Source organism: Acanthopagrus latus, chromosome 2, assembly GCF_904848185.1.
Source record: "Acanthopagrus latus isolate v.2019 chromosome 2, fAcaLat1.1, whole genome shotgun sequence".
In the NCBI taxonomy this organism is placed as follows: domain Eukaryota; kingdom Metazoa; phylum Chordata; class Actinopteri; order Spariformes; family Sparidae; genus Acanthopagrus; species Acanthopagrus latus.
In genome coordinates, this window is record NC_051040.1 from 3,144,351 (window position 1) to 3,171,890 (window position 27,540).

At 43.4% G+C, this 27,540-nt stretch overlaps 1 protein-coding gene across 3 annotated transcripts; it reads right to left on the bottom strand.

The window, feature by feature from the left end:
* Window positions 1–6,503: 6,503 nt before the first annotated feature.
* Window positions 6,504–27,506, bottom strand: ccdc9 (coiled-coil domain containing 9). 3 transcript variants are annotated; one of them, XM_037118675.1, is made up of 16 exons: window positions 27,417–27,506; window positions 26,414–26,465; window positions 26,068–26,172; window positions 25,451–25,600; window positions 22,668–23,081; window positions 21,990–22,073; window positions 21,484–21,648; window positions 21,162–21,343; window positions 20,592–20,653; window positions 19,109–19,153; window positions 15,948–16,095; window positions 15,664–15,796; window positions 14,656–15,289; window positions 14,293–14,436; window positions 13,763–13,903; window positions 6,504–9,286 (listed from the first exon to the last, which is right to left on the bottom strand). In XM_037118675.1, exons 2-16 carry the CDS (start codon window positions 26,414–26,416, stop codon window positions 9,282–9,284), a joined length of 2,415 nt encoding a protein of 804 aa, XP_036974570.1. In that variant the 5' UTR covers window positions 26,417–26,465; window positions 27,417–27,506; the 3' UTR covers window positions 6,504–9,281. The 3 variants fall into 3 exon arrangements, with proteins under 3 accessions (XP_036974570.1, XP_036974561.1, XP_036974579.1); XM_037118666.1 differs by having other exon boundaries at window positions 14,293–14,460; XM_037118684.1 differs by lacking the exon at window positions 19,109–19,153 and having other exon boundaries at window positions 14,293–14,460.
* Between the last annotated feature and the right edge of the window lie 34 nt (window positions 27,507–27,540).

A 27,540-nucleotide genomic window follows, 5' to 3' on the forward strand; every position in this document is an offset into this window, starting at 1 on the left:
AAAAATCATGTTGTTAAAATCTGATGTCGTCATCAATAAATGATGATACTGAATTATTGAACGTGGAACTGAGGAGGCAAATATTAAACTATTCATTTGTTGGGTGGATCATTTTGGGAGTTGGATATTTGTTTTTGTTATTGAATAAACAAATCAGTGAAGGCAAACTGTGCAACAAAGAGACCAGAGGTGCCAAAAAGAGCTGAAGGAGAAGCAAAAATTAAGAATCATTAAATTACTGGATCATTTTTTTAAATATTCGTTGTTGATTACTACCAAAGCTCTGGAGCCCAGAAGACTGTATCCAGGATTTAAGTGCAGCCTCGGCCTGAGGATGTTTCCTCACCATCAGAGGAGACTTGACAAACACTCTCCGAGTTACTAAAGCACGATAATTAGATAAACACGATAAAGGTCAGCGAGGAGAAGGCCAAGCGTCTGTCCTGCTGAAGAGGCTGAGCGTACTTTTACACAAGTATTATATTTTATTACACACAAGCAATACTTCCTGCTGCAATCTCTGAACTCAGCTGCGCAGATCTGAACAGGAAGTGGATGTTGGAAATGTCACGGAGGGTTTTGTTATAAAAGCTGAAATGTTTCAGCCGTAAAAATGAAAATAGCTCTTCAGCTGACGTCAGCTTGGCCTTTGCAGTGAAACGTCCTTCTGTTATCCGAGCGCAGAATGAAACCAGACGACACCCACACTGGAATAAATGCATAGTTTATCATATCATAACAATAACTTCTCAAGGCTACATCGTAAATAAAACAGTCTAGTAGATTTAAGGATCGTAGCCTAAATTATGAACAGGAAGTGAGGTGAACAAACCGTGTCATCGAGAAGAGGTACGTTTAATATCTAAGCTCATTCTGTGAGGTGACGCAAGACAAAAAAGTTGCTCTAAAAAGGTAAAATTGCTGCAACTACTGAGAGTATAGAGTGATCGCCTCGCGTTTCATACAGCTACGATCTACCGGAGATCACAATTTAGGCTACTTCTGCTACAGTACAGTATCGCTTTAAGTTCCTCTAGATACCTGAATACAAACAGCATCCTGCTGTGGAGAGAAAGAAAGAAAGAAAGAAAGAAAAAGAAAGAAAAAGAGAGTCCATGAATCCTCTTTAGGCATATCTGAAAAAAGAAGTCTCCGTTAGTGCAGAGCGGTGGATCTCAGTGACGTCCGGGAGGGTCTCCGAGCTTCTTCAGGTGAGATCAGCAGTTCTTGAAGGGGGTCTACAGAGGGAGGTGCAGAATCTTTGGGGTTCAAAGAGGTTCTTTACATGGTGCATTCAGGGGCTCAAGAGTTCTCGAGTGGTTGCATGGTGGTGTTCTTAATGGTTCTCTAATGTATTTAAGGGGGTTCCAGGGAAACTTTGGGTCGTCATCAGGGGGTCTCAGTGTCCTGGAGGGGGGTCTAAAGAGTTCCAAGGGGTCTGTTGTGGGTTTAAAAAGGTTCTAGACGAGGCAGAAATGATGTTTTAAAGGAGACCTACTTTGCTTTTTCAGTGTTTCCTTTCCTTCAGTGTGTTAAACAGGTTTCTTGTGCATGTAGAAGGTCATTAAAAGTCCACGCCAACGGAAGCTCCTCTCTCCCACAGACAACACTGCTCCTGAACACCTCATCGGTAGTCCCGCCTTTAATTTTGCGACTTTGTGACATCACACCACGTCACCACGTCACACATTTGCATAATTTACACCTACATTCATGCTTAAAGTGACGCTCACTGGAAGCTGAAAACACGACAGGGCCAGCAACAGTCACGGTGAGTGGTGCTGGCTCAGGCCTGTGTCAGCTGACCAATCAGAGCAGACTGGGTGTTCAGGAGGGGGCGGGGTCTTAAAGAGACAGGAGCTAAATCAGAGCGTTTCTGACAGAGCTGCTGCAGAGTCTGAACAAACTGATGTGTTGTTTTTAGCATTAAAACAAAATGAACTGATGAAACTGAAAATGAGCAGAATACGTCTCCTTTAAAATCCCCACAGAGTAAAGAGTGAACGCATGGATGGATTACTGAGCAGGACAACTGGGCACAGGACCAGAACAGGACCAGAACAGGACCAGAACAGGACTTTTACTCATTTATATAAGTAATTTCTATTCAAGGGGTTCAGCCACTACTACCATACCTCACATGAATCTCTCTGTGCAATAAAAAGACTATAAATCTGGAGTTTGGCTTTTTTTAAAAAAAAAACTGTCTGACGTGAGGATGTAATCGAAGGGCCGCGTTAAATATGTTAATAATAAGAATCTAACAAACAAATCCAATAATATTTGTTTAGCTGATGTTACAGCTCCACCACAGACAGAAGCTCAGGGCTGCAGCTGACGATTACTGTCTTTATCGATTAATTAGAAGCAATTTATTTATTCAACTCGCTTCACAAAAAACACGTCAGACAATCATGAAAAATGTGTCTCCGGAACCCAAAGTTACGTATCCAGATGAGTCGTTGTTATCGATCTCAGCGCTGCAAAGATTAATCACTTTGTTCGATTACCAAAGTAGCTGCTGATTAATTAAACAATCAGTGTAAATCTTTTAAAGAAACAAATTAAGATTCTCTGATTCTGGCTGCTTTAACGTGAACATCTTCTGGTTTCTTTCCTTCCTCTTTGAGTTGTTGACTGAACTAGACATTTGAAGACGTCAGTTTTGGTTCTGGAGAAACACACTGATCCACACGTTTTCACCATTTCCTGACATTTCATAGACCGACACGGCAAAATGATTAATGGAGAAAATAATCGACTGCTGCAGGAACATAGAACAGATTTAAGAAAGCCTCTGTGGGAGGTGTTATTCTGTATGTCGTCCTGCAGTGTTCAGTAGATGGATCTGTGTGGCAGGAGCCCTGAGCTGAAGTCCAGCAGCAGTTAGAGAGTCCTGGTTCACCTGCAGCCCCCCTGAAGGCCTCCTGCCCCCCTCATCATCCATCCATGAGTTACAGGGTGTGTGTGTGTGTGTGTGTGTGTGTGTGTGTGTGTGTGTGTGTGTGTGTGTGTGTGTGTGTGTGTGACTTCCAGTAGAACCACCATCTCATCCTCCACATAACACTAAATCAACCACAAAGACAATCAATCATCCAGGTCCTGCTGGTCTGTGAGATAAAACGCTAGAACCTATGACCCCCCTCAGGACAGGGTGTTTGGGTGAAGCCCCCCCCCCCACCCACCCACCTCCACCTGCATCATCCTGCATGCGGAACACTGATGCATCCCGGCAGCACGTGCCCTCTCCGTCCTCAGTCAGCATCCCAAACTCTGGATGCGGTCATGTCTCTCGCATCCATCCGTCCCCGCTGCAGCCGCATGTCAGGTGTGTGCAGTCACCTACATAATGTGTGTAGATGTGTGCGTGCGTGCGTGCGTGCGTGCGTGCGTGCTATATAGTCATCCCAACATCGGTGCGCACTCGGTGCGGTTGGGCGCCTCGGTGCTGGTGATGTTGTGCGGCTGGTCGGGTGTCCAGAAAAACACATAGTAGATGACCAGGATGAACGCGGCCACGGACACGCACAGGAAATACACGATCGCCATCGCGACTTTCACCCAAATCTTAGTTGACATGTTGGCGTGTTTGGCCCGCAGCTCTCCGGGGTAGCTCGGCCTCCGCTTCATGTCCCCGTTCAGCTTCTCCCCGGTCACAGTCACTTGCCTCCCGGCCGCTTTCATCTCGGGATCAGCGCCAAAACCGTATCCAGAGATTTCTCCTCCGCTGAGTGTTGTGTGTTCATCTGAGTCCGGACAGCAGAACCAGCTGTCCCCCCCCACCTCCTGCCCTCCGCGGCTCCTCTCTGCTCAGGTGCGGGTGAAGGCTGCAGTCTGAGCCGCAGGGCAGCTGCTCGGGTCCCGCCGCCTCCTCCGGTGCCGAGTCCGCGGGACGCTGGAGCTCCGTGACCCCTGTGAGTCCGCGGTGCGCACCGGGCAAACTGAACTCAGGGAGGCTGAGCCTGGCATCAGCTGGATGGGACCGCTGTCAGGCTGGCCACGGTGAAACACCGCGCTTCCGGTGAGACTTTTCAAAATAAAACTGACTTCAACTGCAGCACAAATGAGAAGTTATAGTTTTATCAGTGGTCTAGTTTTAGTTGTTGTACCTTCACTTTTTGTATATTATATATTGCAGTACAGTATCAATTAGTACTGAACATTAGCTGCCATCATGCTGTCATATTAATATCATATTGGCTGACACAAATCAGATATACATCTGTATTAATCTGGATGCAGGTATATAGAAACCACACTGACCATCTCTGATATTGTCCCGTAAACCTGGAAATGTGAAAACATGTTTGAGGTAAATCAGACTTATTATTTTAAACAAAGAAGATCTTTGTCAGTGTTAAATCACTGCGAGACTCAAGACTTATCTTCTATCTTTGGTTGATTTGTTTATGAGATGCACCGTCAGGATTCTCGATGTTCTCTGCAATATAAAATAATCAATTTATTTTCTATTCAATTCTTGTTTTGACACAAAGATGTGTTTGACTTAAGACATCAACGGCGTGTTTTACAGATTTAAAATTCCACAGAATATTGTAGGAATTCATGTTTGTGCACATTCAAAATGTGCAAATATCACCCGGCAAACAACTGCAGAGTATCTGAACACAAACAGTGTCGTTAAAGGTAAAGATGGAAACATTTAACCGTTTGTCTTTAGCTCGATTAAAACTGAATCATTTTCCTGGAAGTAGTCAGTAAATTCATACATGTATAATGTTATTTATATTTGATACTTGACTGTCAATTCATGCACCATTTTATTCAGATGTGACTTTCACATTTACAAAATTAATATTTTATCACAACTCAGGTGTGTTTACTTCTGGGCGTTTTCCCAACTCTGGATTGTAACGATTGTCGTCATTTTTAATGCTGTGCTAGAGACAAAGCAGAAGTTAATGGATTCATCAGCAAAGCGCACTGATGCCAAATACTGTGACAGCAGTCTGCGAAATAAACTAATAGATTTCCTAAATTATAAGGAGTCTGTCTCCACCTAGCAAAGCTTATGTAAATTGTAATAATGACCCGTGGATTGAAAGAGTTTATATTTATATAGGGGCATTTTTTTTATCTACCACTTGGATGAAAACACTGGCTTGACCATTATTTTGAGAAGGGAAAGAAAACAAAAGTCTACTCTCTTATTTTGAAATAAATTCCTCCGCGTTTCCGGCGCCGCTCCTCGTGTCTCCGTCCGCCTTGACGCAGCTCCGGACGAGGAGGGGCTGAAAGTACGCAACACCCAACGATTGGGTCATAGTTTGAGAGAAACGTCCCGCAGCAGAAGACGAGATGCGGCTTCACCCACAAATTATCACCGCCGCGGGTTTTTCTCCTCCAGCCTGAGAAAATCCGCACCGCGGCTGGTCTCACATTAAAGACACATCGCAACCATTAGAAATAAATAAATAAATAAGCTTTACCTCCAGATGACTCACAGGCTGCAGCCATGAAACCAGGCTGTGCGTTGAGGAGGGATTTCTGAGCCTCACTGTAACAGGCTGAACAGAAGAGCTGCAGGACATTCTTCTTCCTGTCCTGCAGCTGAAGGTCACAAGACGAGAGTCCAACAGAACCACAGGAACCTCACAGTGTTCACCTGGCAGAACCGGCTCAGACTGACACCTGAGCAGGACCTACATGCATGTGTGTGTGTGTTAGCACCAACATATTACAGGACAGACGGGTTTAATCCAACATGGATGCAGAAAAACCAGCGACCTGCCTCTGAACATTATTGTTATTTTCTGTCTCAAACCTCCAGAAGAAAATTTATATAAGAAGTTTCTTGTAATGATGTTTAATAATGACACTATGTGAGCGTTAACAGAAGAATAATAAATGTTTATTGTAAGATTATGAGACATTTAAAGGATCAATATGTAAGATTTGGCCAGAATGTTAATGATGTCTGCGTATTCTCTACTGCAGCTAACGTGCTAACCAGCTAGCCCCAGCCGCTGTAAATCGCCTCTGTACTGAATCCTCCATCTTCAAACTGACCACCGTCGGTGTCAGGGGCTGCGTTCAGTCCCAGTCCCATGGTCACTGGGAGGTTGGTTGTTGGTTCCATTGCCAGCCCAGACTCGCGTCCGCTAACAGGGCCACTTAGCTCCATTGCTAACCGAGCTAATTGCTAACAGCAGGTAGTTGCGTCATGATGAGTAGCAGTAAGCGGTTATGCTGCCGCCTCAGTATCTTGGAGTGCTTTGCCCTTTTTTTGCATGAATATCGTTACTTTTTTCATAAAGGTGCTAGCTTTTTCTTTTTCCGTCCTAGATGATAATATTCACTGTATTTTTTTCCCCCTATGGATGATGTCATGCAGTGTGGGGTAGTGTGAATTATGCTGTTATTAACATTGATATAGTCGTATTACTGCTACTTAGCATCTTATAACGACATACAAGAGCTTTATTAGGTGTAAAACAACACTTGTAACGAGACTTCAGCACAGAGGAGAAATGAAACAGACCTCAGAGGAATACATTTATTGGCTAAATGAGAGAAACAAAAAACCGACGTGTGCTTTACATCTCATGTGGGAACACGTTTTGGAAAGCTGTACAAACATCAGGGCTCCTCTCTCTGATGGGAATATTGATTTCATTCATGGCTTTGATGACATTAAAAAGCTACAATTTTGGATTCATGCTAGTCCTGATAACTTTATGAAAACAGCTGCACACACCAATCCAGAAAGGCAAACCTTGTTAGTTCTCAGAGCGAGTTCATGTATCAAACAGGAAGACATTGTAGAAACAGATGTACAGTGAAACATCTAACTGCCTTAAATACAATCAGTCATCGAAGCTCAGAAAAACAAAAAACATCCAAATGCAAAAAGAGGAAAACATAAAACAAAATATTGTTTCCATAGCCCACAGGCTACATTCTGCACAAACCCCGACTCTGGAATGTTCTTCTCCATTTAAAAACTGTACATATTGCGGTTCCTTTCAACCCAAATGCATCATTTTTATTCCTCTGATGCAGAACACAAAAACAATAAAGCATCTCATTTATCTGCTTGTCACCAAACGACCACAGGTGAGTCAGCGAGGCTACAACTAACATGATTCAAAGAGCCGTTTGCAGAGAACAAAACTCGAAAACAAACCAAACTGAAGCCCTTTGGTCTGCTGAGGTACGAGTGACGGTTTCACTCCGAAACAAACTGTCCGTTCAAACACAATAAAAAGGTTCATTACTGCAGGAGCGAGTCATGTTTCAGTATCTCGTGATATTAGACAATTATATCTTCAATTCCTGGCTGTAAACGGTCATGTTGAATGACTGTTTTCTTCATTTAAAAAGGAACATTTCACCCAAAGAATTTAAATTCAATTAACCCGCTGCTTACACGGTGATGGTTTTTGCCCACAAACGTCAAACTTCTGAGCATCTTTTTTTGTCTGAATTTACTTCATTGTTGTTTAACTTCTACAACAACTAGCCTGGAACTCACAACAGCGTTTTCATAGTTTTGTGGATCACAGTGATTTCATATAAACGCAGAACTTCTTTGAAACTCAAAGGAAATTTCTAACGTTTTTTAGCAAACCTGTTGTCACGTTAACACGGCCACAGTCAGTAACGACTCATCCCCATTTCAACGGAAAGTCAGATATTGGTTCATACTTAAACAAAGGGAGTAAATAATATCTATTCAAATAAATCTGGGATCTCAGGGCTTCTGGAGACTTTGTTTACGCTGAACGAGCTGAGAGGAAACATTTTTATTTTTATGTTGAGTCTCCAGTGAAAAACGCTGCAGCGCTGTTTTGCCGTGAAGCTCCAGAAATGTTTAGTGGGCTACGAAACTTTTCAATCAGCATAGCGATGAGGAGACGCTGACTGAAATTTAATCTTTGCTTGATCTGTTCCTTTAAGCCTTTTTGACACATAATTTTAATAATTGTTTCCATCTAAGGGGAGAGGAGCACTCGTATCAGACGGATATGACAGTTTTCTCTTAAGAAGCGATGATTCACAGCCTGTCAGGATCACGACAGCTCCGTCTGAATCACTGAGAATAAAAAACCTTTTTTCTGATTATGAAGCAGAATTACATAATTTGATAAAAAGCAAAAACGGACCGACTGATAGATTTTTGAGCCGAGGAGGAGATGAGAAGAAGTCACATTGTGTTCTGTCAAAGTGCCTTTGAGCAAGACACCTGATCCTAAAGTTAATCTGGGTGAGAGCGTCAGCCGAACGACGGCACGTTGCTCACAGCCAGACGCTCACATCTGACCCACATGATCATTCTGTAACACACACACACACACACACACACACACACCAGGCCTGCCCAGCTGGCTGTGATGTAAAACATAAAGTCAATGACATTAAAAACGTCTCGCTCTACCTGCAGTGACGCTCCTGTAAACAAGCTGAAGAACTCTCCGTTCACGTGTCTGTAGACGTATTCTCGCTCAGTGGGCTCTGATATGAACACGACAATATTTCCCTGTAAAATCTAACAAAGTAATTAAAAACCACAAAATAAAAGCAAAGAGCAGGACAGGCTGGAGACTGATGGAGGTGATGATCAGCCGCCACAGTCGCTCACATCAGATGTTTGAAGTTTCAAGACTTGAGCCGTGATGAGTCCGTAGTGAAGGTGTGAGAAGGTTAATCTAATTTTGCTCTGCAGGAAAATTATTCCAATTCTAGTTTACAATAACAGTCTTGTCTGACGTGTCCTGTATGGTTCAACGCAATGAAATACTTTTCTTTACAGAAGAGTAGAAACGCCACCGCTAACGTAATGACAAAGACACGTCCACTACAGGTGGTGACAGGTAAATGAGGCCGGCCAGGTGTGGAGCCAGAGATATTTAGCTAAATGACATTTCTACAGATGTGGCCTTTTCGGACAAATTGGATCAGGCTCAGTTCATCTCCCCCCCTCGTGAGAACGACAGATTAAAGCTTCCCCATATTAAAAACCAGTGACTGAATTATTTTCATAGCTTTACACTGAACAGAGTGAGACAGAACCGGGCTCACAGGTGATCCAAGAGACTTTAGAACAGCTCAGAGAGCCGAGGAGAGGCTGGTCCATGGTGGCAGTGCTCAGTCCTCCTCCTCCTCCTCCTCCTCCTCCTCCTCCTCCTCCTCATGATGGTTTAAGTCTTTTCTTCTTTTTGTTTCGATGTGTGACGTCACTGCAGTGATGAGTAGTGTGATGCTCTTCATCCCTCTCATGTTTCCATCCTGAGAGGTGGGTCTGTTTCTTCCCAGCAGGTTCAGCCTGTTGATACAAACAAAGGGAGGAAGTGGTGGTGCAGCGGCCAAGAACATGTACGTGTTTGAGTGTGTGTGTGTTTGAGTGTGTGTCATTTTGCTCAATGCTTTTATCCAAAGCACATCACGGTACCATAAGCGTGTACAATCACAGAGCGAGCCGCCCCGGGGGAAGGATCCTGACTGCGACTATAGCAGCATTATTTCCGTCACTCTGCACATTCGGCTCGTCGGCTGCTGAATGGGACAAATCATCACATGCGGAGCCTCTAATAATCAGCTGTTCCACACGAGTACGCACACGTCTGTACGTCACAACCAGCACTTTTACTTTACATCCTCACAACAGAACATGTTTAAGTTGGTGAGGATCAAATTCAAAATGTGACGTCTTTTAAATATTATTCTCTTGGGGCCAAAACGTTTTCAGATTGTTAATAATACATTTGGTGTCTGAACAGGTGATTTAAGTTATGTAACCTGTTAATTTGTGTTTACAGTTTTTTTATGCTAAGCTAATTGAGCTGCCTGCTAGCTGTAGCTACATATTTGTCATGTTAACATCCATCATCTCATCCAAGACGTTACAAGAAAGTGAATGTTTATTTCACACGGATAAAATAAAGGTTAAGCAATAAAGCACTTATCACTAGATCAATAACGAATATAGTCTATATGACATTTGTATGACACTACTGAAATTAACAGATTATTATAGTGAAGGCCAGACGCAGACATACAACGTTGCTCAGTGGACAAAATAAGAAAAGTACTTGGTCAAAGATCTGCGATGCATAATTCAAGTTCCGTCTTATCAGCCTGTCATGTTGTCAGAAATGTTTCCGGGTGATGCTAATTATCCTTTTAAAGTCTTTATAGGCCGTTTATCAGAGCTGCCACCATTACAGCACATTAGATTTATCACCAAATATCATAATAATCATTAACTGCTTTGGGTAAGTCAAGCTTCTCTGATTCCAGCTTGCTTTATATGAAAATCTTCTCGTTTCTTTCCTCCGCCATGACAGAAAACTGAATATCTTTGGGTTGTGGACAAAACAATTTGAGGACGTCATCTCAGACACTGATCAACATTTTACATTTACAACATTTTACGCTTGTGGATCAAGTTAAAGTTGTTTGTTTCTCTTGAAAAACAAACTGACTGCAGGATCACCAGAACTGTGTTAGTGTCATCTGAACAGGGGTGTACGCCGGCACTCGAGTGATCCACGTCATTCATCTCCATCCAGGGTCAGATACTCGACTGTGGAGTCTCACAAGATTTAATTGGATCAGACTTCAAAAGGTCTCCGTTCTGTCTGCGCCATCATCTGTCCGGCAGGCTGACGCTCATTTCCTCTCAAAAGCCTTTTAAAAAACCTAATTGTGCCTCTAATTTCCCTGGTTTCCTGATCTCCACCCTGACACCATCACACACACACACACACTAATACTGCCGCACACTTACATCAATAGATGTGTGTGCGTGCCTGCTAGTACACACACACACACACACACACACACACACACACACACACACACACACACACACACACAATGCCCACATGAGCTCATCTGCTGTTTATCACAAATGAGTCACCAGGCGAAGTGTAAAAGCAATCAGTGTGTCATTTACACCACAGAACAGAAGACGACGGCGGAAATCTTCTCTTAACAGTGAACATTTTTTTCATCTGGCGTTTTCGTCAAGTTCTGTTGAACTTTAAAAATTAATTACAAGAGAAGAATTGAAGACGTTTCTGCCGCAGGTCTTCATTAAACAACAGAGAGATTTTCATTAACCATCTTTTGCTTGAAGCGCAGCATGACGTGGTTTAATAAAACAGACATTTTGAAATTATTCTGGTAAATATTATGATGTCATATGATTCACGTTTAGTGGGAATGATCAGTTTTGCATCACAATTTTCAATTTCACTTAAAAACTATTCAATTAACTATTAATTTATTGGACAAACGTGTTTTTTCGCCTGTAGTTGAGGAGCAGTTCATCTCTGCAGCTCTTTACTACAATGATGTTTGTCACATATTTTACTTTTTTTTTTTTTTTTTTTACAAAAAATGGGCCGTACTGTGATTCTGATAACATTAATGGTGTGGCCACATTTTCCTGATTAAATCAATGAACTGAGAAGAGTTAAAATGGCCGACCATCGTTTCCCAGAGACCGCAGGTATGTTATTTTGTCTCCAAACGTCAAATGTATTCAGTTTACTATTTGTATAGAGCAGCAAAGATTAAGTGTTTTTTTCACTCACTGAAAATATAAATTAATCAAACTCAGTCAATTTTCAGGCAAAAATGTCAAATATTTGCTGGTTCCAGTTCCTTAAACGAGCAGATTAGTCATTAATGAGAATAACTGTAAGATGTAGCCCCAATTTTATACACGACAAGGGACCAAATCAATAAATCAATCATCAGATGATCTTAAAATTATAAAATCCTGTCACTTAACTAATCGATTAATTGACTAATGACATCCGTTGACCTTTTTTTTTTTAAATGGAAGATGTTCCTACTGATGAATTTCTCTTTTCGTTTCAACTCAAGACTAGTTGAGAAGTCTAAAAGTAATAAAACTCTGAACAGTGAAAACTGAGCACAGATTATTTTTTAAAGGTTAAAGAAAGAGGCTACAAGGAACAGTGTTGTTAACATGAGTAATGATTATCTTAATAAAGTAAGATAAATTAATCTGACAGGTGTTTCTGCTGCACACGAGCAGAAACATTTCATAGACTTGTCGTCTAATCGTGCACATCCTTCTTTTATCTGCATCCTGTGTGGTCGCAGTAGTTTAGTATTTTTAAATGACTTAAAGAAGACATGTGGCTGAAAGTCTCCAATTCTAGACTTCAATGTTTCAGAAAACCGTGGAAGATCACTGAGGCCATTTTCAAAACGTATCCATTCTCCAAAGTCATCATACCACAACCACAGCTAAGTGTTTGTGAGGGAGCGACTAATGACTGGACCGGACTGTGGTTTAGTCTCATTTTTGAACCACTATGTGCAAAAACACAAATATACGCATCATGTGGAGCTCAACGAGGAGAAAACACTGATTCCCGATGGTGGTTCCCACCCTGAAATCGAACACCCTAATGAATCATGGTACCATGAAGTGCTTTGGTTACAAGTGTTCGCTGAGTGGAAATGTCATGTGGTATATAATGTTCAGGAAGCGCAATAAATGAAAAATAAAAGCTTTTTTTTTATGGCTTGGCATCAATAAACACAACTTCACATCCATTATTTCATCAGAGGAGATAAAACACAGTCGTGTTCAGAAACGTTCCCGTGTCGAGGCACTAAAAGTGAAGTTATCATTTTACTTTCCAGCTAAAAGTTGGACCACAATCGTTGACTGTTTGGACTGATTTCTACTCTGAGGTGCTTCATGAATACAGGCCCTGATTATACGAGTCGATCCCCGAGCTCTTATTTGGCTCTGCTCAGATGCATGTTGTCATCCCTGTTGGCTGACGCATCGCCCTCTCAATCTGTGCACCATCTTAAATCCAGATTCGTTCAGGACATTCAGAGATTATTATGCCAGCGAACACATTCTTTGAGCGCTGAACACAACAGGTTTATCTGCCGGGATCGTTGTTACATAGAGTGATTTACGAGCGTAATACTTTTGATAGGCAACGATGCAGGAGAGCACGTCTGACTGATAAAAACAAGGTTCCCAAGATGCCGTGAAGGCAGAGAAAACAGATGACACACTGCAAAGGCTCACAGTTTACTTTCCATTCCTACTTCTTCTCGCTCTGCAGTGGTAGATAAAAAAATATTGGATTTAAGAACTGGCATTAACACCAGGACAACTGACAGAGCGAGAAAAGGAAGTGATACGCCACAGTTTGGTAACAGCAGGTAGCATGCCATGCAATGATGTGTGAGCATTTTCATCACAGCCAGAAAAGGGTAAAAAACAAAAAGGAGAAAATAATTCACATGGCACAGGAGATGCACACAGGAGGAGGGAGGACGGGGGCAGTGTGCACCACACAGGGAGTAAATACAGAACACCATTACAGGAGGTAAAGTCAGTACATTCAGTCCATTACAGGAGGAGCAGGAAAACAGCCAGGAGAGGAATCAAAACAGGAAGTGGGGTCCTGATTGGTTGGAGGAGGAAGTGATGCTGCGACAGGGTCGTGACAGATCCAAGAAACAGGCGAAACGCTGTGCTTGTGTGTGAGAGTATAAATATCTCTTTGAATTCGCCATCAAACATCTCCTCCCATCATTTATTTAGACATGGGAGGGAGGGAGGGAGGGGGGAGGGTGAGCGGGAGAACCACAACAAGGAAAAACAAAGATGAGGAAATCAAACAGACACAAGCACAGAAATTAAAAGAAGAGTGAAGCGTGAGTGGGCGTTAGGCGAGCGCTGAGGGTTTCTTACAGTAAGCCACAGTCTCAAAGTCAGTGATATGGACCGCACCTGAGGACGTCGGCTCCGTCTCTGCTGCCGGAGCAGTGTCGGTCTCAGCGGGCGCCGTGTCTTCATCTTCCCCTCCTGCTGGTTCAGAGGAGCTCTGGTCGGCCTCCAGAGTGGCCGGAGGGGGAGGAGAGTCCGGTTTGTCTAGTCAGAGGGGAAAAAAAGCAGAGTGACTGATCTGTTCAGTATGTATCACCATCCAAGAACACGTTTGACTAAAAAAAAAATGTTCAAAGGGAGTTTTGGGCCGGAGGTGTTCACAGCGGTACAAGTGACCCACGGAGCTGCCGTCAGGACTGTCCGGACTGATCACGGACACAGTCTCTCTACTTAGAGTGCGTCACAGGAACATGTTTTTTTAATGCCCATTATGATTCGCTCATACAAAGAGGGCAGAATAGAGTACCAGCATGGTAACGGCAGGTTGTGAGAAGTACCAAGAGAAGGTCACGATGGGGGCAGCGTCATCACATTTACATTAATATGGTGATCTTGGTCTCCTAAGAGAAACAGCTTTCTGAGATTTTCTTTACCTTGTGACGGAGCAGCAGGTGTTTCCTGGTCCGTCGTAACAGCAGCCTCACTGACCTCAGAGGGGGCGGGGTCAGAGGGCGGCGCAGCCGGGGGGTCCGACTCTGGTTCTGACACGATCACAGTCTGCTGGGGTTTAGTCTTCTCTGAAGGAGAGGAAACATCTATGGCTGAGTATAGGAGGCAAAGAGACGGGGAAAGAGAGAGGAGGTGAGGATTCAGGGAGGAAAAGAGAAAAGACGAGAGCGAGAGGAGGGAGAGAAAAGAAGAAAACAGAGATGAAACAAGACACGAGGAAAGTCGAGCAGAGAAAATGAGAAACAAAATCAAAGAGACAGAAGAAGAAGAGAGCTGGATTTCTGTACCTGTATCCTCTTGTTTCTGTGGTTCAGCTGGTTCACTTGAGCTGGCAGCTTGGCTCTCCGTCTCCTGCTCCGTCTCCTGCTCCTGTTCCTCCTCCTGCTCCTGCTCCTGTTCCTGCTCCTCCTCCTGCTCCTGCTCCTGGTCCTGCTCCTCCTCCTGGTCCTGTTCCTGCTCCTGTTCCTGCTCCTGTTGCTGCTCCTGCTCCTTCTTCTGGGGCGGGCTGGCCTCCACGCTGGGAGGTTTCAGCGGGCTCTCCCCCATGCTGCTCCGTGGAGACTGCATCTCCATCTCCTCTCCCCAGTCCGTGACAGGCTGGTGGCTGTCCAGCGGGGAGAACGGGCTGAGGGGCTTCCCTCCCTCGGGGGACTCCTGAACGGCTGCCGGCGGCGGGATGTGGACCTTTGGCCTGGGAGTCCGCTGCTCTTTGGGGCTTCCTGCCGATCGGGATCGATGAGCGGGAGATACAGAGGAGCTGTCTTTGCTCTTGGATGGTTTCTCGCTCCCCTTGTCTTTCTTCTCGTCGCCCCTGGAGTCGTGCTCTGAGTCGCTCCCTTCCTCCACGGCCTCGTCTTCAAAATCACTGGCATCCTCCCATTCGTCCTCATCCTCCTCCTCGTCTCCATTTTTCTCCTCCGCCTGAGAAAAGATGGTAAAAGAGGATTACTGGTTAAGTAACTGAAAAGAGTTTGCACTTAAAAACCTGCAGTGACTGGAGTGACCCATATACACATCCTGTACATTCGGTTTCCAGAAAAATGACCGTCGAAAGTTTTACGATTTGGTCTCTACAAACTCGTGAGAGATAAATCTGTCTCTGTAGTGACCCGATGGTCGGCAGTGTTCATCTTCCAGTCACTGACTTTGTCTCTGATCAGGCAGATTTTGAAAGATGAACGCTGTCACTACTAGAGACCAATTGTTAACATAAACTTATTGATTATAAATTTGTCTTTCTATCCTAAAAAGATTTGTCGTCGTCTGTGTTGTTAATCCAGATGACGGCGCTCTACCTTCTGTGGTGCAGCAGGTTTGGACTTCTCCTCCCGTTTCTCCTTCTTTTTAGGCTTCTCCTCTCTCTTTGTCTTGTCCTCTTTTTCCTTGTCCTCCTCTTCCTTCTCTCCTTCCCAGCGGTTGTCATGCATGCTGTTAAAAATAATCCAGATGTGTCAGAAATAAGAGCACATCAACAATTAGCAGCAGCAAAACACCAGAGTCCCAAATAACCCTCAAGAAACGTATTATAGTCTCCTCACAAACACACAGACGAAGGAGAAGTTGTGACGCTCAGATTCACCTGTAGCTTGGTTTCTGTCCCCGGCCCCGTCCTCTGCCCCGGTCCCCCCGGTCCCCTCGATCACCTCGGTCCCCTCGGGGCCCCTGAGTCCTGCCCTGAGACAGGAAGTCGCCAAATGTGGGAGCTCTAGGAGGCCGCTTGCTGTCATCTGGAGGAAAAATTAACGGTGAAAGTAAATCAAGTCGTTTTGAAATATTACATCTAAAAGAGGTGGAGTGAATCAGACAGGGGAGGGACTGACAGATGACAAAAGAGATGATGGATGTTCAATGTCGTACAAACCCCATTCTGTAATAATGTAAGAGTGGAGTCCTCTAGATAAGACAGTTAAATGAGTATTTAGTAAAAACACTGTAACATCAGAGTCGAGACTCGAGTGACAGTGGCAGTCCTGCAGAGTCAAACTGCTGCAGAGTCCATCTGTACTCTGGGACAAGGTCAAACGTCTATTAGCTTGGTGATGGATGACTCCGAGTGGGAGGGAAGGAAAGGACGTCTCACACATCTTAAAGAGGATAAACTGAGCTATGGACTGGCTGTAAATACTGTGCGCAACAGTGAGAAAACCCTGCTAAAGATCCCTGCCTTTGTAGAAATGCTGAAACTGTGCTGTCCGATAGCAGCAAACCGTACAAGGCTGTCATTTCGACAACTTGGTTCAACAGAGTTCAAGCGGTTTACAGACCCTGGCATCCAAGAACTAGCCGTGTCAAAGGTCGGCTGTTGTGTTGCCTTACGTCTCCCGATTCTCAGCTCAAACGTGGCTCTTGAACGCACCGCAAAGTTAACAGCCGAGGGCCAACAAGCTTGTATGTTCTGCGCCTGTGTGAAAGGAAAAACCTCTCCGCCGATACAGAAACCGTTGCCATGATTAAGCAGCGTCATTTGATATCACTCTCACTAATATAGCTGCTATTTATCAAGAAAAGGTCTGATAAAAAGTTGCAGATGGCAGCAAGAGGTGAAGGGAAATAATCCCGAACAGACAATCAGGAGTGATTTCTCTCACTGACGAGACGATTTTACACGTCATTGACCAAAAAGCCACCGACAAAGTCTGTCCAGTGCCAACAGCGAGGGAAACACCGCACCAGCTAGAGTCAGAGACGTTCACTGACGACCTTGTTCCTTTTCAGACAAGGTGAATAATTGTGTTTAATAGAAACATCACGATTAGGAATTAATTAGAAAAAAACATCGGGCAACCCTTGGGCAGGAACATTTCCTCTAAAGAAGCTGTGAAAACACTTCGTGGGTTTTATATTCTAACAAACCTTTAAGTAATGAATATAATTCATGATTTTCTATTTCAGTTACAAGCTGTGGGCCACTCACTCCCAGTCCTAATTTATCAAAAAAAAAAAAAGAGAGCGGATGAAAGGAGACAGAAATAATGGGAACAATATTGGAGGAAAGAAATGATGGTCGTGTGGAGGAGACGTGACACAAAGCAGTCGATTAATAATTTTGTTTCAGACAAAAATGTCAAACGCCGGTTGGTTCCAGCTTCCCAAATGTGAGGATTTGCTGCTTTTCTTTGTCATTTATGACAGAAAATGAAGAGTCTTTGAGTTTCGGAGTGTTTTTTTTTTTTTTTCTTAACCAAAGCAGCACTCTGAAGACGTGATTTTTGCCTCTGTGAGATTGCGATGAGCATTTTTCACATTTTTCACATTTTTCTGACATTTTACAGATGAAAAAGATGAACGGCCAAAATAACAGAGAGATGAATCCATGATGAAAATTATCAGTAGCTACGGTACTTAAGGAAATGTGTCAGAGTGGAAGGTGAGGAAAATAAAAGGCAGAGACAGACGTAGAACAGACGAGCAGATGATGGAGGGATGATGGAGAGCCAGAAAGATGGACAGAGTATTTATATTATATATGTAAGAGTAAAGTATTGAGGGCTGGAGATATGAGAACAGTCAGATGATGAAAGTACTGAAGGGAGGGGAGGGAGAGTGGAGGATGAAGGAAGTAAAGAGAGAGAGAGAGAAGGTCAGAGACTAAAAGCAGACGGGGGGATAAGAGCATGAAGTGGGAGAGAGGAAGAGAGGATGTGATAAAAAAGGTCAGAAAGAAAAAGATACAAGTACAAAAGAAATGAAGGGATCAGTGAGGAGAGGGTGATAACGAAGAGATTGAACAGAGCAGCTCGGGGCTGTGAGGAGGACACTCGAGTCATTCCAGAGATCACACACACACACACACACACACACACACACACACACACACACACACAGTGAGTGCAGGCTTTAATGTGGGGCAGGTGTAATGCCATGATCTGTAATATACTCTGCGGTTACAGTCAGACACAAAGAAAAGATAAAACCAGCAGTTGGAAATTATTCTCAGCTTGTGTTGGAACCTTCTCACAGAACAATTCTGATGACTGTTCAGTAGATCTCCGGCCACAAAGACGGCACAGATCACCCACACGGTACTTAGAGAAGGCGACACAATCACTGGGAACTATTTACAAACACTGTCGGACAGATTGGTGTGCGCAGGCAGAAGCTTTTAATGTGCTGCCAGCCTCGGGGAAAGATTAGCAAATCCTTACAGATGCTCACCCAATTCCAAAGAAATCCCTGAGAACGACTGGACTCCGTTTGACCTCCACTTTTACTGTGTGTGCATCAGTACGGCTGATTTTATTGATATAAATTACATTCTATTAAGACAAGAACTGTGTAGGTTAAAGGGCAAGTCTTCTGTGGCTCCAGAGGAAGCTGCATGTAATCGGATAAATTGCCTCTTGTGATGTCACGACTCACTGCATTGTGGGTAATGCAGGCAACAGGTTTTGAGATGCAGTCCACTGGTCTAGTACTACACCCCAAAAACACTGTTGGACTCATCATTTTAAAAAGATACAATTAAACCAGAAATCAGCTGTTTTATTCCACAACTTCCCTTCAAAGACCTGTCAGCATTACCCACAATGCAACTTGGCCACTGAGTGACATCACTGGAGGCAAGTTATCAGTGCTACCTACAATTAACGCCTATGTTTAACTGTGGACTAAGCTGAGGCAACAGGTGGAGTCCAGCTTTGTGCGTCAGGGCTGAGTTTGGTTTTGGGCTGTTGTGTTTCAGACAAACACAAGTGGAACAAAAACACACAGTTCAGTCTCAGTCCCATGCTGTGGTCTAACCTGAGGCTCTGCCCCGAGGCTCTGCACGAGAGTCACGGCCCCGGGCTGCAGAGAGGACACACACAAACACATTACAGCACGTCTAGCACAAACAAACACACACACACACACACACACACACACACAGACCTCGTCCATAAGACAAACAAATCAAAGGCATCAAAAAACAATGCAAACATTAATAATCTAGCTACTAAAATGAAACGTATTATCACTAGAGAGGTAACTGTGTTGTGTGGTGTTGTTCCTATTTCGAAATAACCTTATTTTAGCACGTAGTCGCAGCAGTGCCTTTGTTATAATCTTCTGGATTTGAATCAAAACTAGCACACTTCACTTACAGATAACCTGAGAAAGGTCTAAAAGGTACGAACGTAATTGCAGGTGAAGTGGACAGTGTGTCAGTCTTCACCTGCGCACCTGTCGAGCCTAAGGTGTGCAGAAGACTGACGACTGGTGTTTAATTAAAATATGTAGTTGGGCTCCTTAAATTTGAACTAAAACAAACAAACAAAAAAAAACACCAAGCAAACCAATTAGAAAAAGGAGCAGCATTAAAGATGCAAAGCCACTTAAATGAGTTACACTTGGTTTGCTGCTCTGTGTGACTGATGTTGAGGATTTAGTCAACAGCCATGTCCTGGGATCACCACCGTCCCACAGTAAATCATTTTATTATCCGGATGACTGCCTGAAACTAAAAACAACATACATGCACAAAATCAAGCCATAAAGCTCCTCTGCTGACACTGTGAGGAGACGTTAAACTCAGTCAGTCTCTGGCTGTCAGGGTTAAATGTTGATTTTACATAGAAAGACTATACTTGAATTATACTTGATCAACTCAATTTTCAAAGTGAAAACACTAAATCTTTTTAGTTGGAGCATTCAAATTAATAACTTAATTTACCCCCAGGAGAACAATTTAAAATAGTATATCCGACTGAGCACATGCACAAATATCTCAAGTAAAACGCACAGAGAACGAAAACAACAACAAATTGTATAATATGTTTTGCTAAAATGTTAAGAATGACTCATTCTTCGGTTGAGTTTTGGCTCCAGGTGGCTGTTTTTGGTGCTCAGCGCTGTTTATCTACTTGTTTTCAACTCGACTGAAGGAGAATCAGTTAGCGCCCAGAAACAAACGCTGGGGTCCGTCTGAAAGCTCCTCTTACATCAGAACGACCGCTGCTTAAGAGGTTGATTTAGACTCCGGGGAAATACAGCGAGCATTTACATAACGAGCTTAATCAACTTAATTAGCTGGAGGAGAGAGAGACGGTGTTGTGTCCTATGATGTGTGTGTGTGACGACATGTCGGAGTGACATGGGATGGAGGAGGATCAACGATCTGCTGCTGTCCTAGTCCTGCCAGCTGCTGTGTAACCAGGGCAACAGCACAGTACTGGGGTGTGTGTGTGTGTGTGTGTGTGTGTGTGTGTGTGTGTGTGTGTGTGTGTGTGTGTGTGTGTGTACTTGCCTCTCCTGCTGCCTTGCTCGGGTGTGTTGCCCTCTGCAGCCACATATGGGTCCTCCTTGAACCTGAGAAATAAGCCGTAGGGTCAGACAAACACGCACACACGCCGACACACACCAAGCATCAGTGTGTCCTTCTTGTCACGAAACTCTGAGCACCTGTCAGTTTGAATAAAGATGACGACAAACTCTTCCTGTCTTCACGTCTTTGATGAAGACCTCGGAGGAGACTTCATGTGCTTGCTATGCTGTTTGCTATCCTCGGTGTGCTAGATCTCCCTTTGAGATTCGTACACGGATTTTTATTTTCAATGCGATCAAAGCGACGCTGCCACGCTGAGTCGACTGACAGAAAATTAATCAGGAGTTATTTTGAATGATTTTAGTCCAAACATTTGCTGGTGAATGTTTCTCAAATGTGAAGAGAATTTAAGATGCTGATCATGAATGTGTGCACAAACAGCAGCTACTCTGGGTTGTGACACAGTTCAAGCTTGGCACCGTTCCTCCGGCAGCATCGCAGAAATCTAGTCAACAGGGTTCAGCGTCTCCTGAAAAATAAATGTTCTCTCACATGTTCTCCGTCTTCTGTGCGTCCCACTCTCGTCTCCACTGGCCCGTAGCATTGCGATGGCGTGCTAGTCTCTCCTCATCAATCTGCTCGCGCTCCTTCTTCCAGCGCAGGTACTCTGCTCTCTCCCGGCCGGTCATGGACATGGTCATGTCCACAGAGCCTTTAGGACCAGGCCTTCGACTCTGCAGGGACAAGAAGGGGTCACAGTGTCAAATCCAGTGTGAGGGACATTATTAATTCCACAGTAGGAAGGATGAAAATGAGCCAAGAATGATTAGCTTGTTAAAAGCACTGACAAGCCTATTTAAAAGATATTACTCACAGTCCACTCTCTCTCCAGTTCTGGGCCCGTCTTCACGTTGTCGAAGTCCAGCCCTCCCCAGTTTCGCACATGTCTCCTGCTGCCCTCTTTGCGGTCTATGTCTGGTGCCGGCCCTGAACGTCTCGGGTCGTCCAGGAAGTTACGGATCGGTTTGTCTCCATCCGTCTACAGAGAACAGATCGTCATGTAACAGCAAGTATCCTCCACTCTCATTTGGCCCAAAGTATACTTCGATTAAAGTGTTGATGCTTGATTTAAGTGTGGTTAGTTTCTCCTCAAATCACAATTTACAACATTGATAATATGTACTTTTGTTGAAGAAAAGAGGGCATAGATGGGCAGCAGAACCAAAACTGGGACAGATATAATTACAAGCTGACAAATGAAGGGAGAACTGAGTTGCGGTGTTCAGTCAATAATATCAGACAAGTGATGAACGGATCAACAAACATGAGCGTCTGAGGAAACTTGATAAAAATAATCCATGAAAACAGAGACTCTCTTACCCGCTGTCCTCTCTCATACTCTGCTATTCTCTCCATTTCTTCATTCATCTTCTCAATGTTCTGTCGCCTCTTCTCCTCCCACTCCTGTCCCAAAAAAAACAACAAAAAAAACATGGTGACATATTACAATTTATTACTTTACACATACCGGACGGTAACATTGGCATTCAGACTGCAAACAGCCTCACAGGATTTAACACCTCAGGAGCTCACGGCGGGGAATATTTCTTTACAGCCGCAACTAACGCCTTTGCAACTCCCCCTTCCTGACCTTCCTTGATTCCTCCATCGGCTGCTCATCTGTTGCATTTCTCACTTTGACTGCCTTTTATTTTCTTCATCTTCCACGTTCAATCATTTCTTTTAGAGCCGCAACTGATCTGTAGATTATCTGCACCAGTATCTGAGTCACTGTTTTTTTTCTATAAAATGTCGGAAAATTGGGAAAAATCCTCATCACAATTTCCGTTGTGACGTCTTCAAGTTGTTTCTCTCGTCAAACCAACACTTCAAAAGCCCAAAGACTCTTTATTTACGGTCATAAATGACAAAGACGAGATGAAAACATTGAAGGTTTTAGAAGCTAGAACTAGAAAATATTTGACACTTTTGCAAAACAATCTGAATATTCGGAAATAAATCTTTAGTAGCTTACTACAGAAATTCATCCGTACTCACCTTTGATTTCCTGTCTGTGCCACCTGGCGTCCCGTCTCCTCCGCCACCTCTGCCTCCTCCACCTTCTCCTCCGCCTCCTCTACCTTCTCCTCTCCCGCCTCCTCCACCTTCTCCTTCACCACCTCCTCCTCCTCCTCCTCCTCCTCCTCTTCTCCTCCTTCCTCCTCTACGTCCAGGACCTCCTGACTCCCCGTGTTCTCCATCTCTGGGTGTCCTGGGTTCCCATTCTCTCCTCTCTGGACGGCCGCCTCCTCCTGCTCCTCCTCCTCTCTGACCTCCCCGGCCCACCCGTCCAGACCCCGTCCTCCTGGGGGGGCTGTGGCTGTCGCTCGGCCCTCCGTGGCCGTCGCTCTCCTCTGAGGTCTTCCGGCCTCGAGGCGTGTTGGGTTTCCAGTCGTTCACGACTCTCTTCTCCTGCAGGAAACACAAACAGTAGTTAGAGACTGATCAGAACATTTAAATCACAGTTACTGAGCACTGTGTTTTCTTTCATTCAGCTGACATAGGAGAGGGTCTCAACATGAGGGTCAGGAACTTCAGGGGTCATTAAATAATCACATGGACAGAAGATGATCAGGAAACGCTCTCAAAAAATTACATTAAATTAAACCTTTTTATCATCCTTTCATGTTCTCTTCTACAATTACAAAGGAGTACTATGAATATCCAGCACCTATCACAATGTCTTTTTATGGATTTGCACACATCTACTATCATATTCTAATACCTGCTTGGTAATAAAAAAAAGTTGTGGGTTGGTCAGTGGGGGAAAATTAACTTCCTGTCTTGAATTTAACTCCTGTACTTTTCATTTAAAACGGGCTCAATCTCTTGAATCTGCAGAATTGATGCCATATAAAAAGTACAAAAGACTAATCTGGGCTGTGGATTATGCAAAACTACAACCTGATGAACTCTGAGAGGCTGCGAGGTGAACAGAACAGAGAGGCAGCGACTGTTCTCCAGGTTCTCAAGGAGCTCTTTAAGCACAGGGACCAGATGTCTGCTGTTAAGCTTCAGAGAAGGTTTAACAGACTAATTAACCAAATTTGACCTTTTGATTTGAATCAATATCAATTCAGACAGACAGGTACACATGTGGAGTAGAAGCCACCAGGTTGAACATCAGGGGTCTGAACTCATCAGTGGTCATTCTGAGGCAATCTGGACCTCAGCAGGAGACGACTGCCGTCTCTTGGACCTGATTAACACCAACGTCAGCCGACCTGCTGCAGTCCACAGGAGGCTGATTAGAAACATACTACGGATTTCAAATTATCTCTACTTACACTTTACTGTTTGATTCATCCTCACTGCTCTCTAAGTGTAGTTTTTGGTTCAGGCATGTAACTGTTTTAAACTCCAAAGTCCCACTGAACACTCCCGGCTCAACAGCAGACAGACACAGTTAGAGACTAGCTGGTGAACAGTGAAGCATTTCCCTCAGAGGATGTCAGAGACAAAAATCAAAGCTAAAAAGAGAGAATATCAAACTTGTATTCATCCGGTGGGGAAAAAGACAAGTCGATTATAAATTATAATGTTGCTCCAGAACCGCTTGATGTGTAAAAAGGCAACTGTGCCAACAAGTTCATCACATGAACTGAAAAAAAAAAAAGCTACCATACAGAAACCTATGAATACAAACATATAGTCCATCACCTTTAATTTACTATTTCAGTTATGTAAATTGCATGAGTACTGTTGCTGATTGGTTTTCTTATACTTTGTTAAATCTGCATGGATTTTTGACAAAGTTTCTCTGTGCAATGAAGCTTGAAGCTCAGTAAGCAAACATCAAAAACACTCCAGCTTTAGAGAAAACCGACAACATGCAGCTCACAAAATGACCTGTTTGTTCAGCATGTGTTCTCATGGCGCTGGTAGACCGCACTGTTCTGCACTCTGCAGTACACAATAACAGATGTAACAAACTGAATTGTACACTGAACATAAAGAGTTGGATAAACAGATTGCCGAAGCTCGATTTCCAGGACGTTTTAGTAGGTCTGTACTGTACTGTTCACTCTGTGCCCGGGTCTGTTTCTATAACAGGTACAATCATCTCAGCTCTGTTTTAAGACATCTGCCAGAAATGTTTGCCAAATTAAATCATTGCAAAGCAGAAGCAGAGGCACAGTATGCACACAGCCAACTCATACAGGAACAAACACTAAAGAGAAAAACAGATGAGAACTTCGTCCCCTAAACTCATATTCTAACTTTATTATGTTTGGATTTAAAGCTAAATCTTGATTGTTTTTAATGCCGTCTTTTCAAAAGGTATGTCTTCCAACTACAGTATAGAAAAAGGTGTTGTGATTTTAATTATCCAGCAGGACTGCCTGATAGCAAATCTGAATTTACAGGTCTTATTTTACATGAACATGACGAAGCACCCTGACGTTAATGACTTTTTAAAAAAAAAATGTGTGACGTGAAGGATTTAAAACATAAACTGTTGATTAAATAAATTACAGATTATCCCGCATGCAACTGCCAGCCTACACATGTGACACCAGAGAGGATGCAGAGAAGTGATGCAGGGCATGATGGGAAGACTGGCAGGTGTGTGATTGGTAAACTGATCACAGTAATGAGAATCTGTCAGAGTTCATAAGCTGCATCATCGATCAGCAGCATCATCATCAAACAGATAACGAGGTTAAGTTTTCGACAGCCAACAGATCAACAACAAACAGATGATTTATGGGGATCAAACCGTGAGATTGTAGTGAGCCGTCTTGATTTTAAAAAGGTTTAGGATCCACATCATGTCTTACCCCCATCGGTTTAGAAAGGTCGACTGTGACGGTGAAGTTTTCCTTCTCCGTCTTCCTTCTGTCCGTCTCCGGCTCGTGGGGGCGGGGCTTCCTAGGCGTTGTCACAGCAATGCCTTCCTGCTCGGCCTTCTTCTTGTCTTCTTCTATTTCCTGTTGGGATTGAGAGACTGACTGAGCGTGTTGACACTAACGCAGCGGTGTCACCAAATATATGTATATTGTTGATATCATGTTTCAATATTGGTTAAACTGAAACCCACCCATACAAATAATACTTGCGTAAAATGCTTAAGGGGTCTGATATTGATTGTATAAAGAGTAATTTTCTGGCAATAAATCTGAGAGTAAAAGTACAAGTTAAGGTAGATTATACATATATTTACATGTACGTATATACTATATACACTATGGGTCGACCAATCAAATCATATATTCAGCATTTTTCTGATCATCCAAATCAGCATTTTGTTTTTAATATCTGGTTCACAATAAGTAACTAAAGGTATCAAATAAGTATGGAAGGAAATGCTACTGATGACTTAAGTTGAAGGGCACATACAAACAGACATTTTGAGTGTGTGTGTGTGTGTTTGTGTGTTAAATGTAGCAGTCCGTACCTGGTATCTCTTGACAAGAGCTTCATTTTTCTTCCTCAGAGCTTCGATTCGTTTGTCCAGCTCTGCATCCTTCTCCTCCTTGGTCTTGAGATCCACCGCTGAAGACTGGTACAGAGAAGGAGGAGGGTTAGGAGAGTGATGAGGAGAAAGTGAGTCTGTCCTAAATGACTTAAAGAGAACACCGGACCACATGGAGTGGTGTGAAAATATAGATAATACTCTTTGCTTGCTGTGTTTAATGACTTCACTGGTCAGATGGACAACAATCTTTGGAAATTGTTTGTTTTTGGTGCAGACTTGTCAGTATATGTACTGAAGAATCATCATTTCTCTCATTCTTACTCACCATAGTTGCCTCTGACTGTCTTCATACACCGGTGGTCGACTGTTTCTTCCTCCTTTAGTGAGAAAGATGAAGACTCAAAGATTAGTTTGTTTGTGGCTTTATAGTTGATTAACAAGTGTATTTTTTTTTTTTTTTTTACATCCCCCTCCAGTCAAAAAAAATGTTTTTCTTATTGCTGTTTCACTTCAGCTCCACTGTGCAAACTTGTATGTGCAGAGTAGACAGCTATTTTTTACATTAACCTGCTGAAGCAGGAAAGGTTGACACTGATATTATACTGATTATTTTCTTGGCTTTTTGATCCCAAATATTTAGTTTACTGTCACAGAGGAGGACAGAAATCAGAGCTGGAATCAGGGCATTTTGACATTTCTTGAATCTCTTATATGTCTTAAATCATGTCTGGAGATAACCTTTAAATCTCATTATTAATTCTAGTTATTACCTCTTATTTGGAGGGCACATCATAAGAAAAACGGCTTTCCTCCATTTTCTATTGCTGACCAATTATGATGACAATAATTCAGCTGATCAATGATTGATGCTGCTGTCTGAGGGTCAGACGTGTCCTGATCAAGGTCACAGCTAATCACAGGTGAGGTTACAGCCAGGTGTGAGTATGTGGAACACAAGAACCCAAATGAATAAATCCTTCATGTGTTTCCAAAGCTTCTGTAAGCGTCTTAGAACTGCAGTCAGGAGTACATATAAATTACCTGAGCCACAACACACACGATATATAACACTACACAACACTGTGGAGGTGAATCTGACCACATTTAATGCATTAACACCACTGTAGTCTCACAGTTAGCAGCCACATTGATCCGTTTGTTGTACTCTGGTGTGCTGGACACAGTAATGTAAGCACACTGAGCCATGTCTGACACAAGGCGCCGAAACCTTAACGGTGGAAACACACCGCACACACACGGACCACGTACAACTAAAACAGCGAGTTAAACATTTACACGCGTTTAACTCACAGTTTGTGTTTTGATACCTGTTTCAGGGGGGCTCGTAACGGCTGAACAGCAATGTTGAGACTCGGGAGTTCTTTGCCAATTCCTGCTCCTCAGTGCGCCCTCCTTATTCGGCTTCCTGTTAGCTGCGGCTAACTTCCTGCC

Coding starts and splice junctions, on each gene's coding strand:
- ccdc9 (XM_037118666.1), bottom strand. Junction 22,074..22,667: donor GCACAGACAGGAAATCAAAG/GTGAGTACGGAT, acceptor TTTTTGGGACAG/GAGTGGGAGGAGAAGAGGCG. Junction 21,344..21,483: donor AACTGGAGAGAGAGTGGACT/GTGAGTAATATC, acceptor TTGTCCCTGCAG/AGTCGAAGGCCTGGTCCTAA.